We start from the raw sequence: 24,820 nt of genomic DNA on the forward strand, positions 1-24,820 counted from the left end.
CTTTTTGTGAGTAGCTTGGATTGAACAGAGGACGTGAACATGGGATTACTGTGGTTTTCAACATTCTCGAGGCCAAAGACTCCCAAAATGATGTCCAAGGGGTGTCCAAGGTGGGGCCCAGGGACCATTTGTGGCCGGGAGCTCGAGTTTTGTTGGCCAACAGCATTTTGTCGAACAAAAATTAAACCAACAAAAGTAAAAATGTGAGCAAAAAGATGTAATTAATGAGAAAACGCTTACATTTTGATACTAACAGCTTTGATATAATAATAATACATGTTGTAACCTACAACAGAAACATGACACAAAGTTATGTCTTTAAATATATATACATATATATATATATATACACATATACACATATACACACAAACCCCGTTTCCATATGAGTTGGGAAGTTGTGTTAGATGTAAATATAAACGAAGTACAATGATTTGCAAATCCTTTTCAACCCATATTCAATTGAATGCACTTCATAGACAAGATAATTGATGTTCAAACTCATAAACTTAATCTTTTTTTGCAAATAATAATTAACTTAGAATTTCATGACTGCGACACGTGCCAAAGTAGTTGGGAAAGGGCATGTTCACCACTGTGTTACATCACCTTTTCTTTTAACAACACTCAATAAACGTTTGGGAACTGAGGAAACTAATTGTTGAAGTTTTGAAAGTGGAATTCTTTCCCATTTTTGTTTTATTTAGAGCTTCAGTCGTTCAACAGTCCTGGGTCTCCGCTGTCGTATTTTACGCTTCAAAATGCGCCACACATTTTCCATGGGAGACAGGTCTGTACTGCAGGCTGGGCAGGAAAGTACCCACACTCTTTTTTTACGAAGCCACGCTGTTGTAACACTTGTCTTGCTGAAATAAGCAGGGGCATCCATGATAAGGGTGCTTGGATGACAACATATTTTGCTCCAAAACCTGTATGGACCTTTCAGCATTAATGGTGCCTTCACAGATGTGTAAGTTACCCATGCCTTGGGCACTAATACACACCCATACCATCACAGATGCTGGCTTTTGAACTTTGCACCTATAACAATCCGAATGGTTATTTTCCTCTTTGTTCTGGAGGACACCACGTCCTCTGTTTCCAAATATAATTTGAAATTTGGACTCGTCAGACCACAGAACACCTTTCCACTTTGCATCAGTCCATCTTAGGTGAGCTCAGGCCCAGCCAAGCCGGCGGCGTTTCAGGATATTGTTAATAAATGGGTTTGGTTTTGCATAGTAAAGTTTTAACTTGCACTTACAGATGTAGCAACCAACTTTAGTTACTGACAGTGGTTTTATGAAGTGTTCCTGAGCCCATGTGGTGATATCCTTTACACACTGATGTCAGTTTTTGATGCAGTACAGCCTGAGGGATCAAAAGTCCGTATTATCATCGCTTACGTGCAGTGATTTCTCCAGATTCTCTGAACTTTTTATTTTACGGACCGTAGATGGTAAAATCCCTAAATTTCTTGCAATAGCTCGTTGAGAAATGTTGTTCTAAAACTGTTCGACAATTGGTTACAAAGTGGTGACCCTCACCCCATCCTTGTTTGTGAATTACTTAGAATTTCATGGAAACTGCTTTTATACCCAATCATGGCACCCAACTGTTCCCAATTAGCCTGCACACCTGTGGGATGTTCCATATAAGTGTTTGATGAGCATTCCTCAACTTTATAAGTATTTATTGCCACCTTTCCCAACTTCTTTGTTACGTATTGCTGGCATCAAATTCTAAAGTTATTTGCAAAAAAATAAAAAAATAAAGTTTATCAGTTTGAACATCAAATATTGTCTTTGTAGCATATTCAACTGAATATGGGTTGAAAATGATTTGCAAATCATTGCATTCCGTTTATATTTACAACTAAGACAGTTTCCCAACTCATACGGAAACGGGGTTTGTGTATATATATATATATATATATATATATATATATATATATATATATATATACATATATGGTCCTGTGTTCAATCCTGGGCTCGGGATCTTTCTGTATGGAGTTTGCATGTTCTCCCCGTGACTGCGTGGGTTCCTTTCGGGTACTCCGGCTTCATCCCACCTCCAAAAACACGCACCTGGGGATAGGTTGATTGGCAACACTAAATGGGCCCTAGTGTGTGAATGCGAGTGTTGTCTGTCTATCTGTGTTGACCCTGTGATGAGGTGGCGACTTGTCCAGGGTGTACGCCGCCTACCGTCCCAATGAAGGCAGAATTGGCTCCAGCAACACCCGCCACCCCGAGAGGGAAAAGAGGTAGAAAATGGATAGATGGATGGATGGATAATTGATTTTGTTTTTATGATTTTGTTTCCTAAAAATTTAAAATGCTCCCCGCATGCCTAAACTTTTCAGTATTTGACCCATAGTGGAAAAAACTTAGGCATTTGAGTCCTACTTATACATCTGTATAAACTAGTTCTAAAGGTATGCTGTTATTTTGCATTACTAAGATATACAATATAGTCCTGCTAATCACTATAGCTGGTAACTAAAGCGCCAATTGCTCGCTATCATAAATACTAACATAAATATAAAATTATGTAAAAATACAATTATTTATTCATGTTTTTATTTTAAACCTGCAAGGTATCGTCAGTAGGAAAGAAATTAGAATTTGGCTACAGTTTAGCGTATTTACATTTTATATGCTGATTAATGTGCATTGTCCAATGTAACAAAGATATAACAAATGACAACTTCCTATCAGGTGTTTTATTATTATACATATATGAACAAGCTTAGTTGGGTGTCCAGTCAGACAGGTTAAAGTTAAGTCGGTTGTTTATACATTATTTGATGTTTCTGTGGGCCCTGGTTTAAATCGCATCACGGGCCGGTACCGCTCCCTGGACTGGTGGTTGGGGACCATTGGTTTAAATAACCAACCTTAAATGACCACTCTGCAATACTTCTAGGGATACTCTTAGGGTCGCTCACCTCCCGTGGAAGAAATCTGTTCTAATGTAACCTTAATCCGTCCCAGGCTCCACAAAAACAAGTGAATAGTACAATATCAACGCAGTACACTTTCAGTAGTTTTATAGTGTAAAAGCATTCTACATACCCTTCCGCCAACTCCCATGTAAATAGTTCTCTTTTTGTGTGTGTACAATATTAATAATTCATGGGAGTATGTCGTATTCACTAGACATCACATTGTGTAACCTCCTTCAAATTGTTTTCATGTCTGTTTCCACGAGGCAGTTGTTGTTGGCTGTATTGTGCACACAGTGTGTTCTTGTGCAATAACGTTACTCTAGGCATGCACAATAACTTCAGTTATTTCTAACCACAATAGCCTCATGCTATTATTACATTTGAAGTTGGCTCGTTTTGTTTTTAAGAACATAGATGACATCTGCAGCGGGTGAAATCAAACATGACGCCAACGCATGTGACCTGACAGGGCCACCAATATGATCGGATTCCAGTGACATAAAATCACTCGATGCATTACGATCATCATTTATCACATATATGAACGTTTCTTTCTGTAGTCTATACCAGTGTTTCTTAACCACCAGCCATTTAGAGCAGTGGTCCCCAACCACCGGGCCGCGGCTCGAATGGTACCGGGCCGCAGAAGAATTTTTGTATTTATTTATTAATTTTTTTATTAAATCAACATAAAAAACACAAGATACACTTACAATTAGTGCACCAACCCCAAAAACCTCCCTTTTTCATGACAAAGAAAATAAAATAAAATAAATAAATAAAAAACGTCCCCCCCAACCCCACCCCCCGTCGTCAGGCCGCGGGACAAATTATCAAGCGTTAACCGGTCCGCAGCTACAAAAAGGTTGGGGACCACTGATTTAGAGGGCCGCCAAAATATATGCGTTTTGTAACTGTGATCTGTATGGGCTGCAGTAGTATTCAGTTGTAATACACTTACACTTTTTTACCACTTGTGGCAGTAATGACAATCTCAAACTAACAGAAGAATTCTGGAGCTGAAGTTGTTAAAAAGAAAAGATAGGCACCAGCGCCCCCCGCAATCCCAAAGGGAATAAGCGGTAGAAAATGGATGGATGAAAGTTTCTGTAGCCCCAAAATTATAGAATGATGACTAAAGTGGTGAAGCTGTATTTTCCTTTGCACTTAAATTTTAGTGACGGTTTATTTAATGAATACACACACACGCACACACACACAAACACACACACACACACACACACGCACACACACACACACACACACACACACACACACACACACACACACACACACACACACACACACACACACTTTTGTATTTTTTACCTTCTTGGGACCTCCCAAAAATGCCTGCCTCTTTAGGACCACCCTTTCTAGATATATAAAGATTTCTATTTACAACATAAATAATATATACAAACCATGCAAATATAAAAAAGGTAAGCTTTTAGTTAATTTGTTTTAATCTTTAAATGTTTTTGTTTATAATTGGTTTTTAATCTTTATTATTTAGATCAAGTTATTACAGTATGTCTCTATGTACATATATATATATATATATATATATATATATATATATATATATATATATATATATATATATGTATATATATAAATTAATTTTGGCCAAAGGGGGCGCATTCCAATTTCTTACACACACTTGTTATTACATATATTGGCCAGAGGGGGAGCACTTCACAGTTTTACACACACATGTTATTTCATATGTTGACCAGTGCAGGAGCACTTTTAAAACCGACACACAGTCAATTTGAAAAATCCCTCCTTTTTGGGACCACCTTAATTTTGACAGATTTCACCACCATGGGTGCATATGAGACATTCTCAATTGGATGCAATAGTTTTCCATATTGAGACCATGATTCATGTCCTAACTTGTTCACCGGTCCTTATATGGACAATTGACGTCTCAAGAAGGGTTGAAATACAAGAAAGCACACACACACACACACACACACACACACACACACACACACACACACACACACACACACATACATATATATATATATATATATTCATTTATTATTAATTTAGCTAGATGTATTTATTTTATTATTTTAGCACTGTGTAAATGAATGTAATAAAAATAAAAACATCTTTTTTTAAGGAGTTGCTTCTTTTGCAGTATAATTTATTTAGCATAGTATTTCCTTTTGTAATCAGCCTAAGCCTTAATTATAATCCTTGTTTAATAACACATGGTTTCATATCATTTGACAAGGTACTATATCTTTTTTAAACTGTTAGTAGGTTAGATGTAATTATTAAACATGATTAAATTCAAGAGTAAGAGTATTAATTCAGCGTTATTATTTGAGTGGGTCCCGTGACTCTCTGTAGTGGAAAAGTTGGGCCCCGAGGTCGAAAAGGTCAAGAACCACTGGTGTATAAACAATGCAAGCATGCTGGTATTCCTGCTATTACTTTGTCTGGCTGAAGTGTGCCATGGCGGGATGAGTGTTATGTCACTGACATGAGTTCGGAGGGAGGTGAACAGTATTTATTCCACCTTTGTAATGCTTGTCAAGGGCAGAATGAACAAATGTAGAGCAGGTACTCTCAGGACAACGTCTGAAATATATTTTCATCCATTTCCTACCGCTTATTCTGTTCAGGGTCCCAGGGAAGATGGACTGGTCTAATATACAAACAAGCATTCACACACTTATGAACAATTTATAGTCTTAGATTACCCTCAGAAGCAAGATTGGAACTCAGAACCTCCTGCAAATATGATAGCTTTATGTCAACTGTGCTGTCCTATGTCTCAATCAGCTGTGTTCTTTATTTGATCATTTTTCACAAAAACAATTTGATTCTATGGAATCATTGTGCCCTCGCAGACAATGTAAAACCATCTACATGACGTGTGAGGTATTTGACAAACTGTTGTACGATGAGACCAACATTATAATAGCCTGCATGAATGTAATCATGACTAATTACAACTGGCAACCTAAAACTGACGTGATGCAAGTACCGCACAGTAATACCTCAGTTTTCCTCAGTAAAGCGTTCCAAAAGAACAGATGAAAACCAAATCGTGCAAAAACTAAAGCAAATGTTCCGATATAAAAAATGATGTAAATGAAAAAAATAATAATAATTTTTTGCAAGAATAATTATAGTTTTACATGCAGAAAACAATGTGAAATAATATGGATGATTGAATATTTAACATACATTTTTGTCATGATCACTCATGACAGGTTGGATTTATGTTTATTGATCTTGTATTTTTGGTATTATTTTCTGTCCACCGTTCTTATTTCTTGTTTTGCTTCCTGTCTGCACTCATTTCTCTGCCACTCTACCTCTGGTTTCAGTGGCCTAGTGCAGTGGTTCTCAACCTTTATTCAGTGATGTACCCCCTGTGTAAATTTTTTAAATTCAAGTACCCCCGAATCAGAGCAAAGCATTTTTGGTTGAAAAAAAAAAGATAAAGAAGTAAAATACAGCAGTATGTCATCAGTTTCTGATTTATTACATTGTATAACAGTGCAAAATATTGCTCATTTGTAGTGGTCTTTCTTGAACTATTTAGGAAAAAAAAGATATACAAATAACTAAACACTTGTTGAAAAATAAACAAGTGTTTCAATTATAAATACATTTTTCTACACATTGAAATAATCATCAACTTAAAGTGCCCTCTTTGGGGATTGTAATAGAGATCCATCTGGATTCATGAACTTAATTCTAAACATTTCTTCACAAAAAAAGAAATCTTTAACATCAATATTTATGGAACATGTGCACAAAGAATATAGCTGTCAACACTGAATATTGCATTGTTCTATTTCTTTTCACAGTTTATGAACTTACATTCATATTTTGTTGAAGTATTATTCAATAAATATATTTATAAAGGATTTTTGAATTGTTGCGCTTTTTAGAATATTTAAAAAAAATCTCACGTAACCCTTAGCATACCTTCAAGTACCCCCAGAGGTACGCGTACCCCCATTTGAGAACCACTGGCCTAGTGGTTAGAGTGTCTGCCCTGAGATCGGTAGGTTGTGAGTTATATACCAAAGACAATGAAAAAAATGGGACCCATTGCCTCCTTGCTTGGCACTCAGCATCAAGGGTTGGTATTGGGGGTTAAATCACCATAAATGATTCCCGGGCGCGGCATTGCTGCTGCCCGCTGCTGCTGCCCACTGCTCCCCTCACCTCCCAGGGGGTGATCAAGGGGATGGGTCAAATGCAAAGGACACATTTCACCACACCTAGTGTGTGTGTGACAATCTTTGGTACTTCAACTTTAACTTTATGCGCTAACTCTAATCACTAATCAGGAGGGTCCATCCACCAGCGTCACCTTCCCAGCGATGCTGGTTTGTTTTGGTATTTTCAATGGTTTCCTTTTTGCTCCCTCAATTGCATCTGTGATAAAGGGACATTTTACTTGCACGTCGCCTGCTGTCCCTGAAACTTGGGGTCACGACTACAGCCAGCATTGGCACACCGTGACAACTTCTACTTTTACTCAACACTTTTTGGCAAACACAGCAATAAGCGGAAGGGAAGCAAAGCTACATGAATCCCACCTTTGTGCTTTGCTATGAGTTTTTTTTTTAACTCAATAAGGATTCTCATCTCTTTTAACAAAGTGCTGACACTAGTGTTGTATCTAAAATGCACAGACAAAAACTGTGTTCTCACCTGACTCATTTGCATAGATATATAGATAGATACTTTATTCATCTCCAAGAGATATACATTCATTAAATGATAAAATCACATGGATGGGCTAGACCAGTGGTTCTCAAATGGGGGTACGCGTACCCCTGGGGGTACTTGAAGGTATGCCAATGGGTACGTGAGATTTTTTTTTTAATATTCTAAAAATAGCAACAATTAAAAATTCCTTTATAATATATTTATTGAATAATACTTCAACAAAATATGAATGTAAGTTCATAAAATTTGAAAAATAATACAACAATGCAATATTCAGTGTTGACAAATAGATTTTTTTGTGGACATGTTCCATAAATATTGATGTTAAACATTTATTATTTTGTGAAGAAATGTTTGGAAGTATAAGTTAATGAATCCAGATGGATGTCTATTACAATCCCCAAAGAGGGCACTTTAAGTTGATGATTATTTCAATGTGTGTAGAAATTTTTATTTATAATTGAATGACTTGCTTTTTTTTCAACAAGTTTTTAGTTATTTTTCTATCTTTTTTTCCAAATAGTTCAAGAAAGACCACTACAAATGAGCAATATTTTGCACTGTTATACAATTTAATAAACCAGAAACTGATGACATAGTGCTGTATTTTACTAGTTTATCTCTTTTTTTCAACCAAAAATGCTTGGCTCTGATTAGGGGGTACTTGAATTAAAAAAAATGTTAACAGGGGGTACATCACTGAAAAAAGGTTGGGCCAGACGGCGCTTTACAGCATAACACGTCACGCTGTCGAGACTCTACAACCCCACAGCAAGGAGGCTACAAATTTCAACCTTCTTTAACCCCAGACTAGGTGCCCAGTATTCTTTGTTTGGGCACTTAATTCAGCTGAATGGTTCCAAACTGACTGTTTTTTTCCCTTTGTACGTCTACACCATACACACAACTTGTACACATAAGCCAACAGAATGTAGGGTGTACAAAACTGGAGATACTGCGGCAATGATCTGGGTTTGCTATAAGAACATTTGGTTGGATTTTTTACACAAAGTAATGACTAGAACATCAAAAAATGGACATGTTCAGAGTAGGGTTGTACGGTATACCAGTATTAGTATAGTACCCGCGATACTAATGAATCATATTCGATACTATACCGCCTCTGAAAAGTACCGGCCCACCACCCGCCCCTCCCTCCGTGCCCACATCGTTGTCACATCATGACATTGCAGGTTTTACGAGCTGACGAGCATGTTCGGCAGCGCACAATCACAGAGTACTTACAAGCAGACATGGTGTGTAGACAGAAAAGGAGAACAGACACTTTTTGGCTTAAAAAATAATGATAAAGGTGAAGTTACAACACTGAATGCCCTCAGGAAGAGGTGCTTTAAGACATGGCTTGCTAGCTAGCGGCTAAAGTCCATCCCCCAGTCGGCAGTGTTGTAGCTACTTCTAAATCACTAATGCTCGCCTCCAACGCGACAATAAAGTGAGTTTCTTACAAGTATCATCCCTGCAGGACGAGGAATAGCTAAACATGCTTCACTACACATCGTAGCTCACAGACGTCAAAATGTAAACAAACGTCAATGGTGGATCTACACATTACAGCCACTGTAATGATACCAATTACAGTAGCGTATCTAGTCGATACCACTATGATTACGTCTATTTTTTGGCATCACAACATCTTTGATTTTTTTAAAATGTATATTATGTTTATAAACTCAGGAAATATGTACCTGAGCACATAAGGACTTTGAATATGACCTTTAACTACTTGGCATCGGATCGATACCCAAATTTGTGGTATCATCCAAAACTAATGTAAAGTCTCAAACAACAGAAGAATAAGTGATTATTACATTTTAACAGAAGTGTAGATAGAACATGTTAAAAGAGAAAGTAAGCAGATATCAACAGTAAATGAACAACTGGATGAATAATTTATTTTCTACCACTTGTCCTTAATAATTTTGACAAAATAATAGAACCGAAAATTACACAATATGTTACTGCATATGTCAGCAGACTAAATTAGGAGTCTTTGTTTGTTTACTTAATAATAAAAGACAAGTTGTCTTGTATGTTCACTATCTTATTTAAGGACAAACTTGCAATAAGAAACATATGTATAATGTACCGTAAGATTTTTTGTTAAAATAAAGCCAATAATGCAATTTTTTGTGGTGCCCTTTATTTAGAAACGTACAGAAAAGCATCGAAATAATTTTGCTACTAGTTCAGAGTTACTTCACTACTTTTTTGAATGAATGAATGTTGAAAAAGTAGTTTGCCTACTAAACACTGTGCACACTCATCGTGCTGGAATGATTCAACACAACAAAATGCTCTATTTTTTCGTGCATAATCTCCTACTGAATTCCTGTGAGAACACATTAGATGTGCTTATATATATTCTCCTCTGAATGTTTATTATGAAGTTACTTTTATTCTAATGGTTGGACAGGTCACTGTAAAAAAGTTGCTTCAACTCAGTAGAGTTCATGTAGCATGGAGAGACTAGAAACAAGGAAAAGATGCTCACAAGGACAACAAAAACAAACCTCCATTTCCACTTCACGATACTATCTACAGTCATTGTCAAACTGAAGTAGAGGTACCACTAGTGGTATGCGGGTGCTATATAGTGGTACGCCAAAGAATCGCTCGATTAAATATTGTAATGTAGCAATTTTATTTTCCTACATTCAAAGTCAAACACATTGTTACTGTTCAAACTGTGTGTAATGTTACTTGCTAAATAAAACATCTGTCTTGTTTTAATAAATACTTGGACCTAATGCCAACACTGTATTTTAATGTTGGTCATTATGGTGGTGCTTGATGAAAAAAGTTTGAGAATCATTGGCTTACACACATGTTTATACTTTACAATTAATGTGATTCTTCTTTTTCTTTTCTTCTTTAGTGTGTGTTATATTTGTGGTCACTGAAAATCCTCTACCCAAAGACGCTCTTTCTTCTACGGGGGAACCATGAATGTAGACATCTGACAGAATATTTCACCTTCAAACAAGAATGTGAGTTATCCATTCATTTCCTCATCACTTTTACAGAAGTAATGATGTTTTCTTTTATTATTTTCAATTTAAAGATACGGCAGAAAATGTTTGGATAATAGTAACATCATTGGTTACATTTTGGGCAGCACAGGCGCACTTGCAAAGCATAGCCCTCTCTATTGCAACCACCACTCCACTTTACATTAATATTTCACAACCTTTCGGAACAGAATGAAACAAAAATATTACAAAGAAATCCACAAAAGAAAAAAACAAGACGTGTCGATAAGTTAATACAATCGCTCCACCTCATGTGATACAGAGAACAACTTGGAAATGACAGCTCTGCTGTAAATATACAGAAAGATGAGACCTTTTTTTCCATGAAATGCATTCTTAAATTAATTTTTGTTGGGATCTGGTGCTATAGAAAATATAATTAAAATCAAATCAAAATAAAATTCACTTTTTGTAGGTTGTGCCCTATTTTTTTAATCAGGACGTCCACTATAAATGTTTTTTTTTTGTCCATAAAGATAGTCATATGAATTTTGTCCTATCAAAATTATCTATAATTTCTAAATTATATAGTGACGTGATGAACTTAGACTTAGACAAACTTTAGTGATCTACAAGAGAAATTGTTCCACACAGTAGCTCGAACAGTTTTAGAACAACATTTCTCAACGAGCTATTGCGAGGAATTTAGGGATTTTACCATCTACGGTCCGTAAAATCATCAAAAAGTTCAGAGAATCTGGAGAAATCACTGCACATAAGCTATTATATTATGGACCTTTGATCCCTCAGGCGGTAATGCATCAAAAACTGACATCAGTGTGTAAAGGATATCACCACATGGGCTCAGGAACACTTCATAAAACCACTGTCCGTAACTAAAGTTGGTCGCTACATCTGTAAGTGCAAGTTAAAACTCTACTACGCAAACCGAAAGCCATTTATCAACAACACCCAGGAACGCCGCCGGCTTCGCTGGGCCTGAGCACATCTAAGATGGACTGATGCAAAGTGGAAAAGTGATCTGTGGTCTGACGAGTCCACATTTCAAATTATATTTGGAAACTGTGGACGTGGTGTCCTCCGGAACAAAGAGGAAAATAACCATACGGATTGTTATAGGCACAAAGTTCAAAAGCCATAATCTGTGATGGTATGGGGGTGTATTAGTGTCCAAGGCATGGGTGACTTACACATCTGTGAAGGCACCATTAATGCTGAACGGTCCATACAGGTTTTGGATCAACATATGTTGTCATCCAAGCAACGTTATCATGGACGCCCCTGCTTATTTCAGCAAAACAATGCCAAGCCACGTGTTACAACAGCGTGGTTTCGTGGTAAAAGAGTGCGGGTACTTTCCTGGCCCCCCTGCAGTCCAGACATGTCTCCCATCAAAAATGTGTGGCGCATTATGAAGCGTAAAATACGACAACAAGACCCCGGACTGTTGAACAACTTAAGCTGTACATCAAGCAAGAATGGTAAAGAATTCCACTTTCAAAGCTTCAACAATTAGTATCCTCAGTTCCCAAACGTTTATTGAGTGTCGTTAAAAGAAAAGGTGATGTAACACAGTGGTGAATATGCCCTTTCCCAACTACTTTGGCACGTGTTGCAGCCATGAAATTGTAAGTTAATTATTATTTGCAAAAAAAAAAAAAAAGAGTTTGAACATCAAATATCTTGTCTTTGTAGTGCATTCAATTGAATATGAGTTGACAAGGATTTGCAAATCATTGTATTCCGTTTATAATTTACATCTAACACAATTTCCTAAATCATATGGAAACGGGGTTTGTAGATTTTAAACAAAGAGATGTAGCTAACATGATAAACATTTACAAAAGTACATAAAAAAATCTGTGGTTTGTGGAAGATGATACCATTATTATTAGGGGTTGATGAGACCATAATGACCCAAGTCCATGTATCAAATACTGGTGGCCCCCAAAATGTTGTTTAATAGTGTTTTTAGCCATTTGCTATATTTAAGATGAAGAATTTCGGGTTGGACTACATTCCAGGAAAACAGCACTAATTAACGCAAGGGCTAACCTACCATTAGGGCAGGGGGCCCCAAGATTTACAGACATTTGTCTCACATAATCGATTAATAGAGTTTTTGTAATATTTGAAACATGTATGTATTCATGTTTGTCTTAACCATCCATCCATCCATCCATTTTCTACCGCTTATTCCCTTTCGGGGTCGCGGGGGGCACTGGCGCCTATCTCAGCTACAATCGGGCGGAAGGCGGGGTACACCCTGGACAAGTCGCCACCTCATACCAATGTGCTTAAAAACACAGTACATCAAAATGCTTAATCAATTATGATCATTTCGACAGCTATTCCCTCCCGTCTCCCGCTATGTCACTGCACATGTGCAGACTTGATTCGGGAAGACGTTCTAGTTCGGATGAGTTTACACAAGTGAAGAGGAGAAGGCAAGAAGTAAACAAAGTCACTCCTTCTAAAACGACCACACCATTAAAAGCTCTCTTTTTTCCCACCAGTCAAACACTTTTCTGGCCTTTACAATAATAGCGTTGCATGTCACATCCGGTCCGACTCTGCTAACCAAAACAATTACTTACACTCTACTAAACGTTGATTAATGTTCCTATCAGTTACAGTAAAAGTGTTGTGATCAATGATACTGCGCACACGGCTCACCAATCTTTAATATGTAACTTGCTTTGTAGTTTTTATGACCAGGTTTTGTTATGTGGAGGATACAGTAACTAGATAACTAAATAGGACCCTGCTTTCTATTTTCAACTTAGTATTAAGGAAATACTGCCAGATCAGCAAAAATGTTTTATGTAATGAATTTCTCCATTACCAATACAATTGCTAACAGTATAGTACCGCGATACTAATGAATAATGTTCAGTACTATACCGCCTCTGAAAAGTGCCGGTCCGCATTTTGTGGTCCCCTTTATTTAAAAAAGTACCGAAAAGTATTGAAATAATTTTGGTACCGGTACCAAATATTGGTATCGAGACAACACTAATTGCTATTGAAATGTGTGATTTTGGTCATATCAATTTCCGTTAGATGTCTTTTCTCTTCCTTTTCATTCTTGCATGGCATTCCTGACTAGTCAAAGAAGAGCGGTGCCTACCAGCGAGTTCTGTCCGGGAGAGTTGGTGATTAGCAGTAAATTAATTTGGCCGTCAATGATTGGCTCGGGGACTTCTTCCTTTGTGTCTGATTGGCCAAGGGACGAGGAAGCTAATTTCCCCTGATGCTCTTGGCGAATGGTGGTCGCCCTCAATTACCATCTGCTGCATGCGTTTGAGTGTGTGTGTGTGTGTGTGTGTGTGTGTGTGTGTGTGTGTGTGTGTGTGTGTGTGTGTGTGTGTGTGTGTGTGAGAGCGAAAGAGAGTTGACACCTGGCAATAATGATCTCTTGTTCTACACAAAGCAGATGGAGAGGTTGACAATGACACCCCTTGCAGACACACACTAGTACATCCTCATAATTCCCTCACTGTACAATTATTCTAGCCTTTTTGCGTACATTTTACAGTCTCTCTTCTCTTTCATCACCTTCTCCAAATGCCCTCATTCTCTCTTCATGAAATTATTTTCCCCGCTTCTCTCTCATCCAACCCCCCCCCCCCCCTTCTTATTTTCCTTCTATCTTTTTTCCCTTTCAGCTATTTTAATCCAATGATGTTGTTTTGTGTTGGACGCATTGCAAGGGTCCGTCTGTGTGTAATGTTCTTTCAAGATGCGTCCTGCTGGATGTCTTGACTGTTATCGCTGCCAAATGAAAGGAGTTTTTTTTGTTGGTAGAACAAAACAATCTGCTTCACAGTTTCTCTATTCTGCTTAATGCTCATATGTGGGCCACTTTTAGTACAGTCTTTGAAAGCATACATACTATTCCATTTCAAGTTTTCATTTATACATTAATGCTTTATTATGTTAAAAATGTGGTAAATTGACCACAATATTTCTCAGATTATTCAATATGTTTGTAGTCTACTGTTCCTCTGCTCTAGCTACTTAACAAAGCACAGTTTGAAAAGTTATAGAAAGTTATATGGTTTAAACCGATAATGATGCCCCCCCCCCCCCCCCCACACACAAAAAAACAGATGGGAAGGCCTCAAATGCTTATTTTGAAAATGTAATTTTGTTTAGAGATTATATGCAATCTGTTGTTGTGTTCCCAGATTTGAGTGTACATAAATGAAGGTGTGTGTTGCTGAGCCAGACCTGGACATAATCTGGACTGAACCTGGTTTTAAGAACCCTTTAAACAATCAAATTTCATTGACAACCTGGTCTGGTGAAGATAATGTTCTTTATTTAAAAAAAATTAAAAATAAATAAAAAAATATTTTTTTGAACAAAAAATTTATTTGAATAAAATAAAAACAGTTACATAGAAACTAGTAATTAAAGAGAATGAGTAAAACTAACTGTTAAAGGTTAGTACTATTAGTGGACCAGCAGCACACACAATGCTGTGTGGGTCACGGAATGTATCCCTTGCAGACTGTATTGATATATATTGTAGGAACCAGAATATTAATAACAGAAGGAAACAACCCTTTTGTGTGAATGAGTGTGATTGAGTGTGAATGAGTGAGAATGAGTGTAAAAGAGGGAAGGGAGAGTTTTTACGATACAAAGTGTAGTACAGTGTATGGTCGATACAACAGTGGTTAATTCGATATGTTTTATCATTAAAAAAAAATTGTCCGTCGATGTTGCTATTGTTTACAAACTCAGGAAATAAAAAACCTGGACACAAAAAAATTAATTAAATACGAAACGCAGCTGAGATAGGCTCCAGCGACCCCGAAAGGGACAAGCAGTAGAAAATGGATGAAAGGATGGAATCGTAGGAAATAATTGCCTGCTCAGTGACCTTGTTGTTAAGAGTGTCCACCCTGAGATCGGTAGGCCGAGTCATACCAAAGGCTATACAAATGGGACCCTTTACCTCCCTGCTTGGCACTCAGTATCAAGTGCTGGGTTATATCACCAAAATGATTCCTAGGCGCGGCCACCACTGCTGCTCACTGCTCCCCTCACCTCCCAGGGGGTGGAACAAGCGGATGGGTCGAATGCAGAGAGTAATTTCACCACACCTAGTGTGCGTGTGACTATCAGTGGTACTTTAACTTTAGTTAGTAGAATATTAACATTATACCGGGCGGTATAGCTCGGTTGGTAGAGTGGCCGTGCCAGCAACTTGAGGGTTGCAGGTTCGATTCCCGCTTCCGCCATCCTAGTCACTGCCGTTGTGTCCTTGGGCAAGACACTTTACCCACGTGCTCCCAGTGCCACCCACACTGGTTTAAATGTAACTTAGATATTGGGTTTCACTATGTAAAGCGCTTTGAGTCACTAGAGAAAAGCGCTATATAAATATAATTCACTTCACAGTTAAAAAATATCATTGTTATTGTCACACTGCCATTCTGTTTTAGTCTGATTATAATTGTGACAAAAATGTAATCATTGAAAATGTATCAGTATCAGCATTGATATGACCAATATTGCCCTTGTGACTACTTGGAATTGGATTGACACCCATATTTGCAGTACCACCCAAAACTAATGTAAAGTATCCTAACAACAAAAGAATAAGTGCCTATTACATTTACATTTTGACACAAGTGTATACATTACCTTGTTACACGGAAAAGAGATATCAACATGAATTAACAAGGAGAATGCTTCTTTTATCATTTATATACTAAATAATATATTGTGATATATATATGTATATACACAAAAAAGGGACAATCGGTAGAAAATTGATGGATGGAGGTATGGAGATATATATATATATATATATATATATATATATATATATATATATATATATATATATATATATATATCCATCCTTCAAATTTCACTCTCTCTCTCTCTCTCTCTCTTTCTCTATATATATATACATATACATATATATATATACGTATACATATATATATATATACATAAATATACACATATATATATATATATATATATATATACATACACAATCTCACAATATCACAATATAGATGTTAGGCCATATCGCCCATCTGAGTGGGTGTGGTCGGTGGAGCAATCTGTGGAATACAAGAGTTTCGCCCAAGAGGAGGAGAATGCAGATTCACCCCGTACACAACTTGAAATGTATGGAGTGTTTAAATAAAAACAACTTATTAGAGTGCCTCACTGGGAATCATTATCAGTTTAAAAGCGCCTGAAGTGATCAGAAGGACCCCTTTAAGCGTGACGAGGGAGAAAAAGTATTACTTAAAAAAACACATTGCACCGCTCTCAATTCTTTTTTTTGTTCAATGACCTCCAGGTAAGATCAAGTATTCGGAGCAGGTGTATGATTCCTGCATGGAGGCGTTTGACTGCCTGCCTCTAGCAGCCCTGATGAACCAGCAGTTTCTCTGTGTGCATGGAGGCCTTTCACCAGAGATCCACACACTAGATGACATCAAGAAGGTACACACACAACCTGACTCTGCCTCATTGAATAAAATCTTGCAATTTTCAAGAACGTCAAAGAAAAAAAGACAGGAATTGAATCATCAAATTAGGGGCTATAGTGCCGTTGAACTGTTGAGGGACTTAATGATGGCTGAGGCGGAGGCAGGAAGGCACCTGCGTTAGCGCTAATGCACAAAATGCAGGGACGGTCATTAGTCATCATCCTGTCCTGTTGTGATGTTGTATTTCATGCGTCACACCAGATGTCGTCATGCATCAAATGATCTCTTTGTGGGTTGTTGCATTGCTGGGTTCTGACAGAGCCAGCCTATCATAAGTCTTGGCAGAAATATACTCATTTTTCTGTATAACATTTCATTTACATTTCTGATAGTATGAAAGTACTTTGTGATGAATTCGGTATATGCATAATTGTCATGTTTTATGCACAGTATCATCTGCTCACTTTGAAGCTAGGCAAAATATATTTGCTGCATTTATTTTGAAGGATAATCACAAGTAATTTATAAAAAGAACATTGCCAAGTTTGCAGATAGGTTGAATTATAGCTTTGACGAAAGATGATACTACAGCAGCTGTGTCCAAAGTGTGGCTATGGGGACATTTTTGGCTCACAGCTGGTATATTATTGGTCCCCATCACATTCTAAAAATAAGTAAATATCAATTATTATTTACATCGGTTCAATATCAGCAAAAAAAGAAAATAATGGTTGTATCGGATGATATTGGCTTGCATCTAATATCTCCGATATAATCGCCGCTACAAGCAGTCCTGTAGCATGTTTATTTGTGCAAAGTTGGGCAGCCAGTTAACATCTAATTGTCCTCCAAAAAGCACATAAGGTTGGTATATTCTTGTAATTTAGTCAAGTCATTGATACTTCGAGCTAGCAGCTACACAACAGCTAAGCACACAATACCACACGAGCTCGACATGCGTAATAACTGTCCCTAATTGAACAACACTGCTGTCTAAAACAACGTTTGTCAATGTAAACACGTATCAAATAATTATAGTTGCATATCACTTACACGTGAAAAGTCTTCGATCCGAGGCAGAGGCGTATTAGCAAGTGTCCGGTAACAAACATGTTCGCATTATTCAACTTCCTGCATTATGAACTTAATTTAATGGGTTAGAATAATCTAGGGGGCTCTCATAATACCATTAGATGCATTTACAAGGTGGTACACAGTTTTTTATGCTCTTGCTATGAAATTATAATGAAATTACGGAAATTAATTTATTGGAACCAATTAACAGCAATAAAAAAGAAAACTTATATTTTACACAAAAATAATTATGGTAATTTAAAAAAAAAGGAGATCAATATCAAACTCTTATTAAAGTGCAGGATTTCAGAACATATTTTGATGTCTATACAGTTGTGGTCAAAAGTTTACATACACTTGTAAGGAACATAATGTCATGGCTGTCTTGAGTTTCCAATAATTTCTACAACTCTTATTTTTTTGTGATAGAATGATGAGCCCATACTTGTCATAAAAAACATTGATGACATTTGGTTCTTTTATAAACGTATTATGGGTCTACTGAAAATGTGACCAAATCTGCTGGGTTAAAAATATACATACAGAAATGTTAATACTGTATTTGGTTTCATGTCCCTTAATTGGAAAGTTTAACTGCAATAAGGCGCTTTTGGTAGCCACCCACAAGCTTCTGGCAAGCTTCTGGTTGAATTTTTGACCTGATCTCTTGACAAAATTGGTGTAGTTCAGGTAAATGTATTTGTTTTCTGACATGGACTTCTTTCTTCAGCATTGTCCACACATTTAAGTCAGGACTTTGGGAAGACCATTCTAAAACCTTAATTCTAGCCTGATTTAGCCATTGCTTTACCACTTTTGACATGTGTTTGAGGTCATTGTCCTGTTGGAACACCCAACTGTGCCCAAGACCCAACCTCCAGGCTGATGATTTTAGGTTGACCTGAATAATTTGGAGGTAATCTTCCTTTTTCATTGTCCCATTTACTTTCTGCTAAGCACCAATTCCATTGGCAGCGAAACAGGCCCAGAGCATAATACTACCACCACCATGCCCAATGGTAGGCATGGTGTTTCTGGGATTAAAAGCCTCACCTTTTCTCCTCAAAACATATTGCTGGGTACTGTGGCCAAACAGATACATTTTAGTTTCATCTGACATCACATGGACAAAGATAAGACCTTCTGGAGGAAAGTTCTGTGGTCAGATGAAACAAAAATTGAGCTGTTTGGCCACAATCCCCAGCAATATGTTTGGGGGAGAAAATGTGAGCCCTTTAAACCCAGGATTCGGTCACATTTTCAGTAGACCCATAAAGAATTCATAAAAGAACCCAACTTCATGAATGTTTTTTGTGACCAACAAGTATGTCCTCCAATCACTCTATCACAAAAAAATATGAGTTGTAGAAATTATCGGAAACTCAAGACAGCCATAATATTATGTTCTGTACAGTGTAAGTAAACTTTTGACCATGACTGTATTTCGATGTCTGATAAGGACTAATGAATAAACCCCGCACATCTGTATCCTGAATAAAATACACTGTACAAAAAACATGGAGAGAACACACACTTCCTCATTTAATGGCAGCGTTTCCATGGTGAATCTGCTGGTGTGACATCCTCTCCCTCCTGTGTGGTTGGAGTTGCCATGGCGATGATGTATGTGTGTATGCGTGATGTGTTTGCTTTTCTTTCCTCTGATTGAAATGACATGTGCTGGTGCATCTGTTTCCTCGGTGTATTCTTCGCAGGCCGTAACACTTTTGTCTAGGGTCTATTGTATGTGTCCATTATTTGTCCCAGTTGGACCGATTCAAGGAGCCTCCGGCGTTTGGGCCCATGTGTGACTTGTTGTGGGCAGACCCCCTTGAAGACTTTGGCAATGAGAAGACCCAAGAGTACTTTGGACACAACACAGTCAGAGGCTGCTCTTATTTCTACAGGTAAAAACAAAATAACCTCACAATGGGGCGTACGCAATAGTTCTGCATGGCACATGCAAAGCGTAATATAACTGCCTCTCAAAGGTGTGCGTCATGACATTTTGTGAAAGTAATACGACTTTAATACATAAAAAATAAAATAAAGATAAGCTGAGTCAATTTAAGATCTTGAATAGATTGTACTTTACATCATCTCAGCTGTTTAAAATTGGTGCAGTATATAGCAAAGTATGTATGAGGGAACTCTTGTTCATTTATTGTGGGAATGTCAGAGAATAAAGGAGTTATGGTTGAAAATAACAAGAAGCAATCACATTCCTAAATATAAACATCTCAATGACACTGCAAACTTGTATTCTAGGTGATCTGCATCAATATAGCAACGTGTCATCAAAGAGTAAAATTGCATTTATTTCAATATGTATCATAATAAAAAGGGTAATATTAAAAAAAATGGACGGATGTTAATAGTCCAACTCATACTGACTGCTATACACAGGCTATGGAAATGATATCAGTAGAAAAAACTGCATTTAGTTTAGATAATAGTGAGTCATATATTGGAATATGGGATCCATAATTTAAATTTGTTTTAACTATTAAATTAACCAAAAATATGACTTATTTTCTCTTTGTGTTGTCAAGCTTATGAGATGTGATGCAAGTGAAAGCCACTGTGACACTATTGTTCTTTTTTTTTTAATGTTTTTTTTTTATATATAAATGTCTGTAATGATAATGTCAATGAGGGATTTTTAATCACTGCTATGTTGAAATTGTCATTAATATTGATACTGTTGTTGATATTATTAATTTTTGTTTGACTACTTTTGGATTGTTTTGTGTAATTGTTTTGTGTCTTCTCATTTGCTCTGTTGATTGCTATTCTGAATGTTGCTGGGCCCGGTTTGGTTTTGGAATTGGAATTGTGTTGTTATGGTATTATTGTGTATTATTTTTTTGAGATTGATTAATTTGAACTAAAAAAAAAATCCAATAAGTTTTAGGTGGACCAACACTATTATTTTGGGACACGAGCGATGACAAGATGCCTTCTAATCTAATAACCATCACTACTTGAGGGCATACTGCTACAGACATAACATCTTGGCTAGTTCACACTACACACTACACACACACACACACACACACACACACACACACACACAGTTATGAGATCAAACACGTAAACACAGCGCGTCCATGCGCAAACACATACACAGTTCTGTTTCGGCATGAAACGATATCCCACAATCCCTGGGGAAGCTGCGCGGTTCTGTTGCTATGACAACTGGCTACTCTTGCCAGTTACAGAGTGATATTAAGATACAGTGAGAGAAGAGGGAGTGCGGTGGTGAGGATAAGAAGATAAAAAAGATGCACATATAACTGTCCAAATGGAGAGATGTAAAGAGACAAGCTGAGGTTTAAAGAGAGATGACTGTTTAGATACGGAATGTTTTTTTTGTTTTGTTTTTTGGTATAAATTGTTTTTATTCATGTAATATCTGGGATTTTTTTTTGGTTTGTGACAATGAGTTGTATTGACACATCACTGTGTCTAGTACTATGCCTCCTCGAGCTCACTCATGGCCCCTGCTGGCAGTCAGGACTGACCGAGCAGTTCAGTCTCATCCCCTTAAGGAGCTTTAAAATATGCAAATGATGTATTGTGTTTTATGGTTATGTCTTCATTCAGACTGACTGATGCTCTTTTACACCTCGTCTTTTGTTTCCCTCTGCCAGTTACCCAGCAGTGTGTGAATTTCTACAAACCAACAACCTGCTTTCCATCATCCGAGCACACGAAGCACAGGATGCAGGGTAAGCTGATGTTTCTGAGAACAGCCTAACCTTTGTTTATACTTACAGGCTGTACCCTTCAAATGAACGCACCCAGACATTTTGTTCTAGTGAGAAAATACCACGTAAACCTCTCCATCAGATGTGTTGTCGGTTGAGGATTACAAACAAACAGACAATTATGATTCTGGGGAACCATTGCCCTTGCAGATTGCTGTAACTCAAGCGGGGATACGTCATCTTTGTCAGCTGCAGAACCAGAAAGTTGCTATTTTTGGATGAAAGTTTAAATGCGTAAAATTTAGGGGAAACTATTTAAACAGGAGGACAGAAAAGCAAGGCTCTAGTTTTTTTGGCGGCAATAATGGAGAGTTGGCAAGTCACTCCAGGAATTTGGTCGCGCCAATTCCCGCAAATTAAGCCAATCTCCGTGAATTTCGCCACTCAAATTTGTCTCTAAGCAGCACTCAAGCGCACAAGTCAATTGTCAAATCAATACTTATGTTTGTTTCTTGTGTAGATGAAGCAGGACCAGCAAAATGTAAAAATAAATGAAGAGTTTAGGCGCAAAAAACGATAAACGCCACTAAAGAATTTACACAAAGGAAACACTTGATTAAAGTACAGCGTTTTTATTTTCCCAGATTTAAATGTGGTGTTACCTTTCAAATTGCGTGTAAGGTTACAGACATTTTAATATACCTGTTAAATAAAACCGCTGGCTTGTTTTAATGAATACTTGGGGCTACAACGCTACTGTATTTTATTGTTTGTCATTATGGTGGTACTTGGAGAGCCAAGTTTATTCCGAGGTGGTACTTGATGAAAAAAGTTTGAGAACTAGTGGTTAACACCGTTCTATACCAGAAGGTAAAATCTATTTTTTTGCAAAAGTAACTTATCTTTGGCATTTCACTGTTGAATATTCTGTTTCACTCACTTTGCTTTTTTTTAATGCATGCCCTTAATATAGCCTTACAATTTTTATAGCTAATTTTTATTAGCTATTCTGTGTTATGTGTTTTTATATTGCACAATTTTACCAAGAAAAATTCCTAGTTTGTGAACCCGTTTTCAAATAATGGCAATAAAACTATTCTGATTCTGAAACTGACAAGCGCCCCGCTGTCTTTCTATCACAAACAGACAAATCCACCAGGACCAATCTGATGGCGTCATCCAATATCAGTGTTCACTTTTGCTCACTTCGTGTCAGTTTTTGCCGTGATTGTAACCAAATTAAAGCATCAATAATGAGTAACGTTGATCAAATCGGCGAGCGTTCCTGATAAATCTGAGCAGTCTGCGAGAGCAAGAAAGGTCGACACAGCGCGGTGGGAAAATGCCGTCTGTTGCCTGTGTACATAATTTACAGGATACGTGTTTAGTCACTACTCTCTCCAATGACGAACTGAATCGTGTGTTTACACTTAAACTACAAACTTTATTGATCCACAAGGGAAATTGTTCCACACAGTAGCTCAGTTTCAAAGGATGGAAAGGGTAAGGATGGAAAGAATAATGCAGGTATTAAGTATACTAAAAATGTACCATAGTACAATATAAAATATAAAATATAGGTAACATTTACAAATTATATATACAGTATATATTATATATATACAGTATATATTATATACTATTATTATTATTATTATTATTATATAATAATAACTGCTATAGCAGCCGCAACATTAATACGGCCACAACGACAACTCTTGCTGACCTACTGCCCTCGGTAATGGCACCATTCCCAAAGTATGTGGGCTCTATTGATAACCTCACTAACAACTTTAACGACACCCTGCGCGAAACCATTGATAACATAGCATCGCTAAAGTTAAAAAAGGCCTACCGAGGATGTCGTGGTGGTTTGTACAGCCCTTTGAGACACTAGTGATTTAGGGCTATATAAGTAAACATTGATTGATTGATTGATATACTGATATATTATATTATTATATAATATGTTCATATAATATATACAATATATACCAAATCCCAATTACCATGTACAATATTACAATATGTGTTACAGCTGCAGGAAAAAAGAAATAAATACAAATGTTTACTCTGCTGTTGTTGTCTTGTGATGCAGCTGTCAATGTAATGATGTCATAATGCAGTGGTCAATGTAAACCCTGGACCATTCTGTCCAGAGATGACCTAAAAAAAGTGTTTGTTTGGCTGAATTTAATCAATTAATTAATTCATTACGGTGATGGAATAAGCATTCCCCTAAAAAAAACTATGTTTTCGCTCATTGTTAAGGTCAAGCTGGCACCATATAGGATGAGTCTGTTTTGGAAAAAAAAATGTTTAGAGTTATCTGTTTTAACTGAAAAATGTGTACAAAATTATATTTTTGTAATAGATTTGTATTTTTGAAATTGATTAATTTTGGTTATTAGAAACGATTTAATTGCAACACACATCGGCAGTACAGTTGTTTCATGAAAAGCTCCACAAAAAACATTAATTTACTCAAAACAAGGAAAATGGACATATCTCCTCATGTCAACTCTTTATCACTCAAATAACGCAATCAAGGGGCGTCACTTGGTTTGAAGAACAAGAGGGTCCTGTGAGTGTGTAGATCGCGAGAGCAAAACATTTTTGCACTAGCAAAATCTTTTCGTTCACAACTTTTTGGCACTGTATTAGAATTACACAACAAACACTGAATACATCTAAATGGTTGAAAGTGAAAGTTTACGAATGCTTTAGTCATCTTTAGTAAGCATGAGATGGCCCAAACACAAAAGGACAATGTTGTTGCACGGAAAAGCTAGCTAGCAACTTGTAAACAGGGAAACGCTGCACAGGTGACAGCAGTGTGAACGAACTTGCACAGCACTACAGAGTTGACCTCAATACAGAGGAGGTCCTGGT

At 37.1% G+C, this 24,820-nt stretch overlaps 1 protein-coding gene across 3 annotated transcripts in view; it reads left to right on the top strand.

Annotated features, from left to right (window-relative positions):
* The window catches only part of LOC133553455 (protein phosphatase 3 catalytic subunit alpha-like), a 93,235-nt gene that overhangs the window by 52,632 nt on the left and 15,783 nt on the right, over window positions 1-24,820 (top strand). For all 3 annotated transcript variants that reach the window (XM_061901673.1, XM_061901672.1, XM_061901671.1), the window contains exons 4-7: window positions 10,563-10,674; window positions 17,012-17,157; window positions 19,986-20,125; window positions 21,872-21,949. In XM_061901673.1, coding sequence (XP_061757657.1) covers window positions 10,563-10,674; window positions 17,012-17,157; window positions 19,986-20,125; window positions 21,872-21,949 — 476 coding nt within the window. The remainder of the gene's footprint in view (window positions 1-10,562; window positions 10,675-17,011; window positions 17,158-19,985; window positions 20,126-21,871; window positions 21,950-24,820) is intronic.

This window comes from Nerophis ophidion, linkage group LG05 (genome assembly GCF_033978795.1).
Source record: "Nerophis ophidion isolate RoL-2023_Sa linkage group LG05, RoL_Noph_v1.0, whole genome shotgun sequence".
In the NCBI taxonomy this organism is placed as follows: domain Eukaryota; kingdom Metazoa; phylum Chordata; class Actinopteri; order Syngnathiformes; family Syngnathidae; genus Nerophis; species Nerophis ophidion.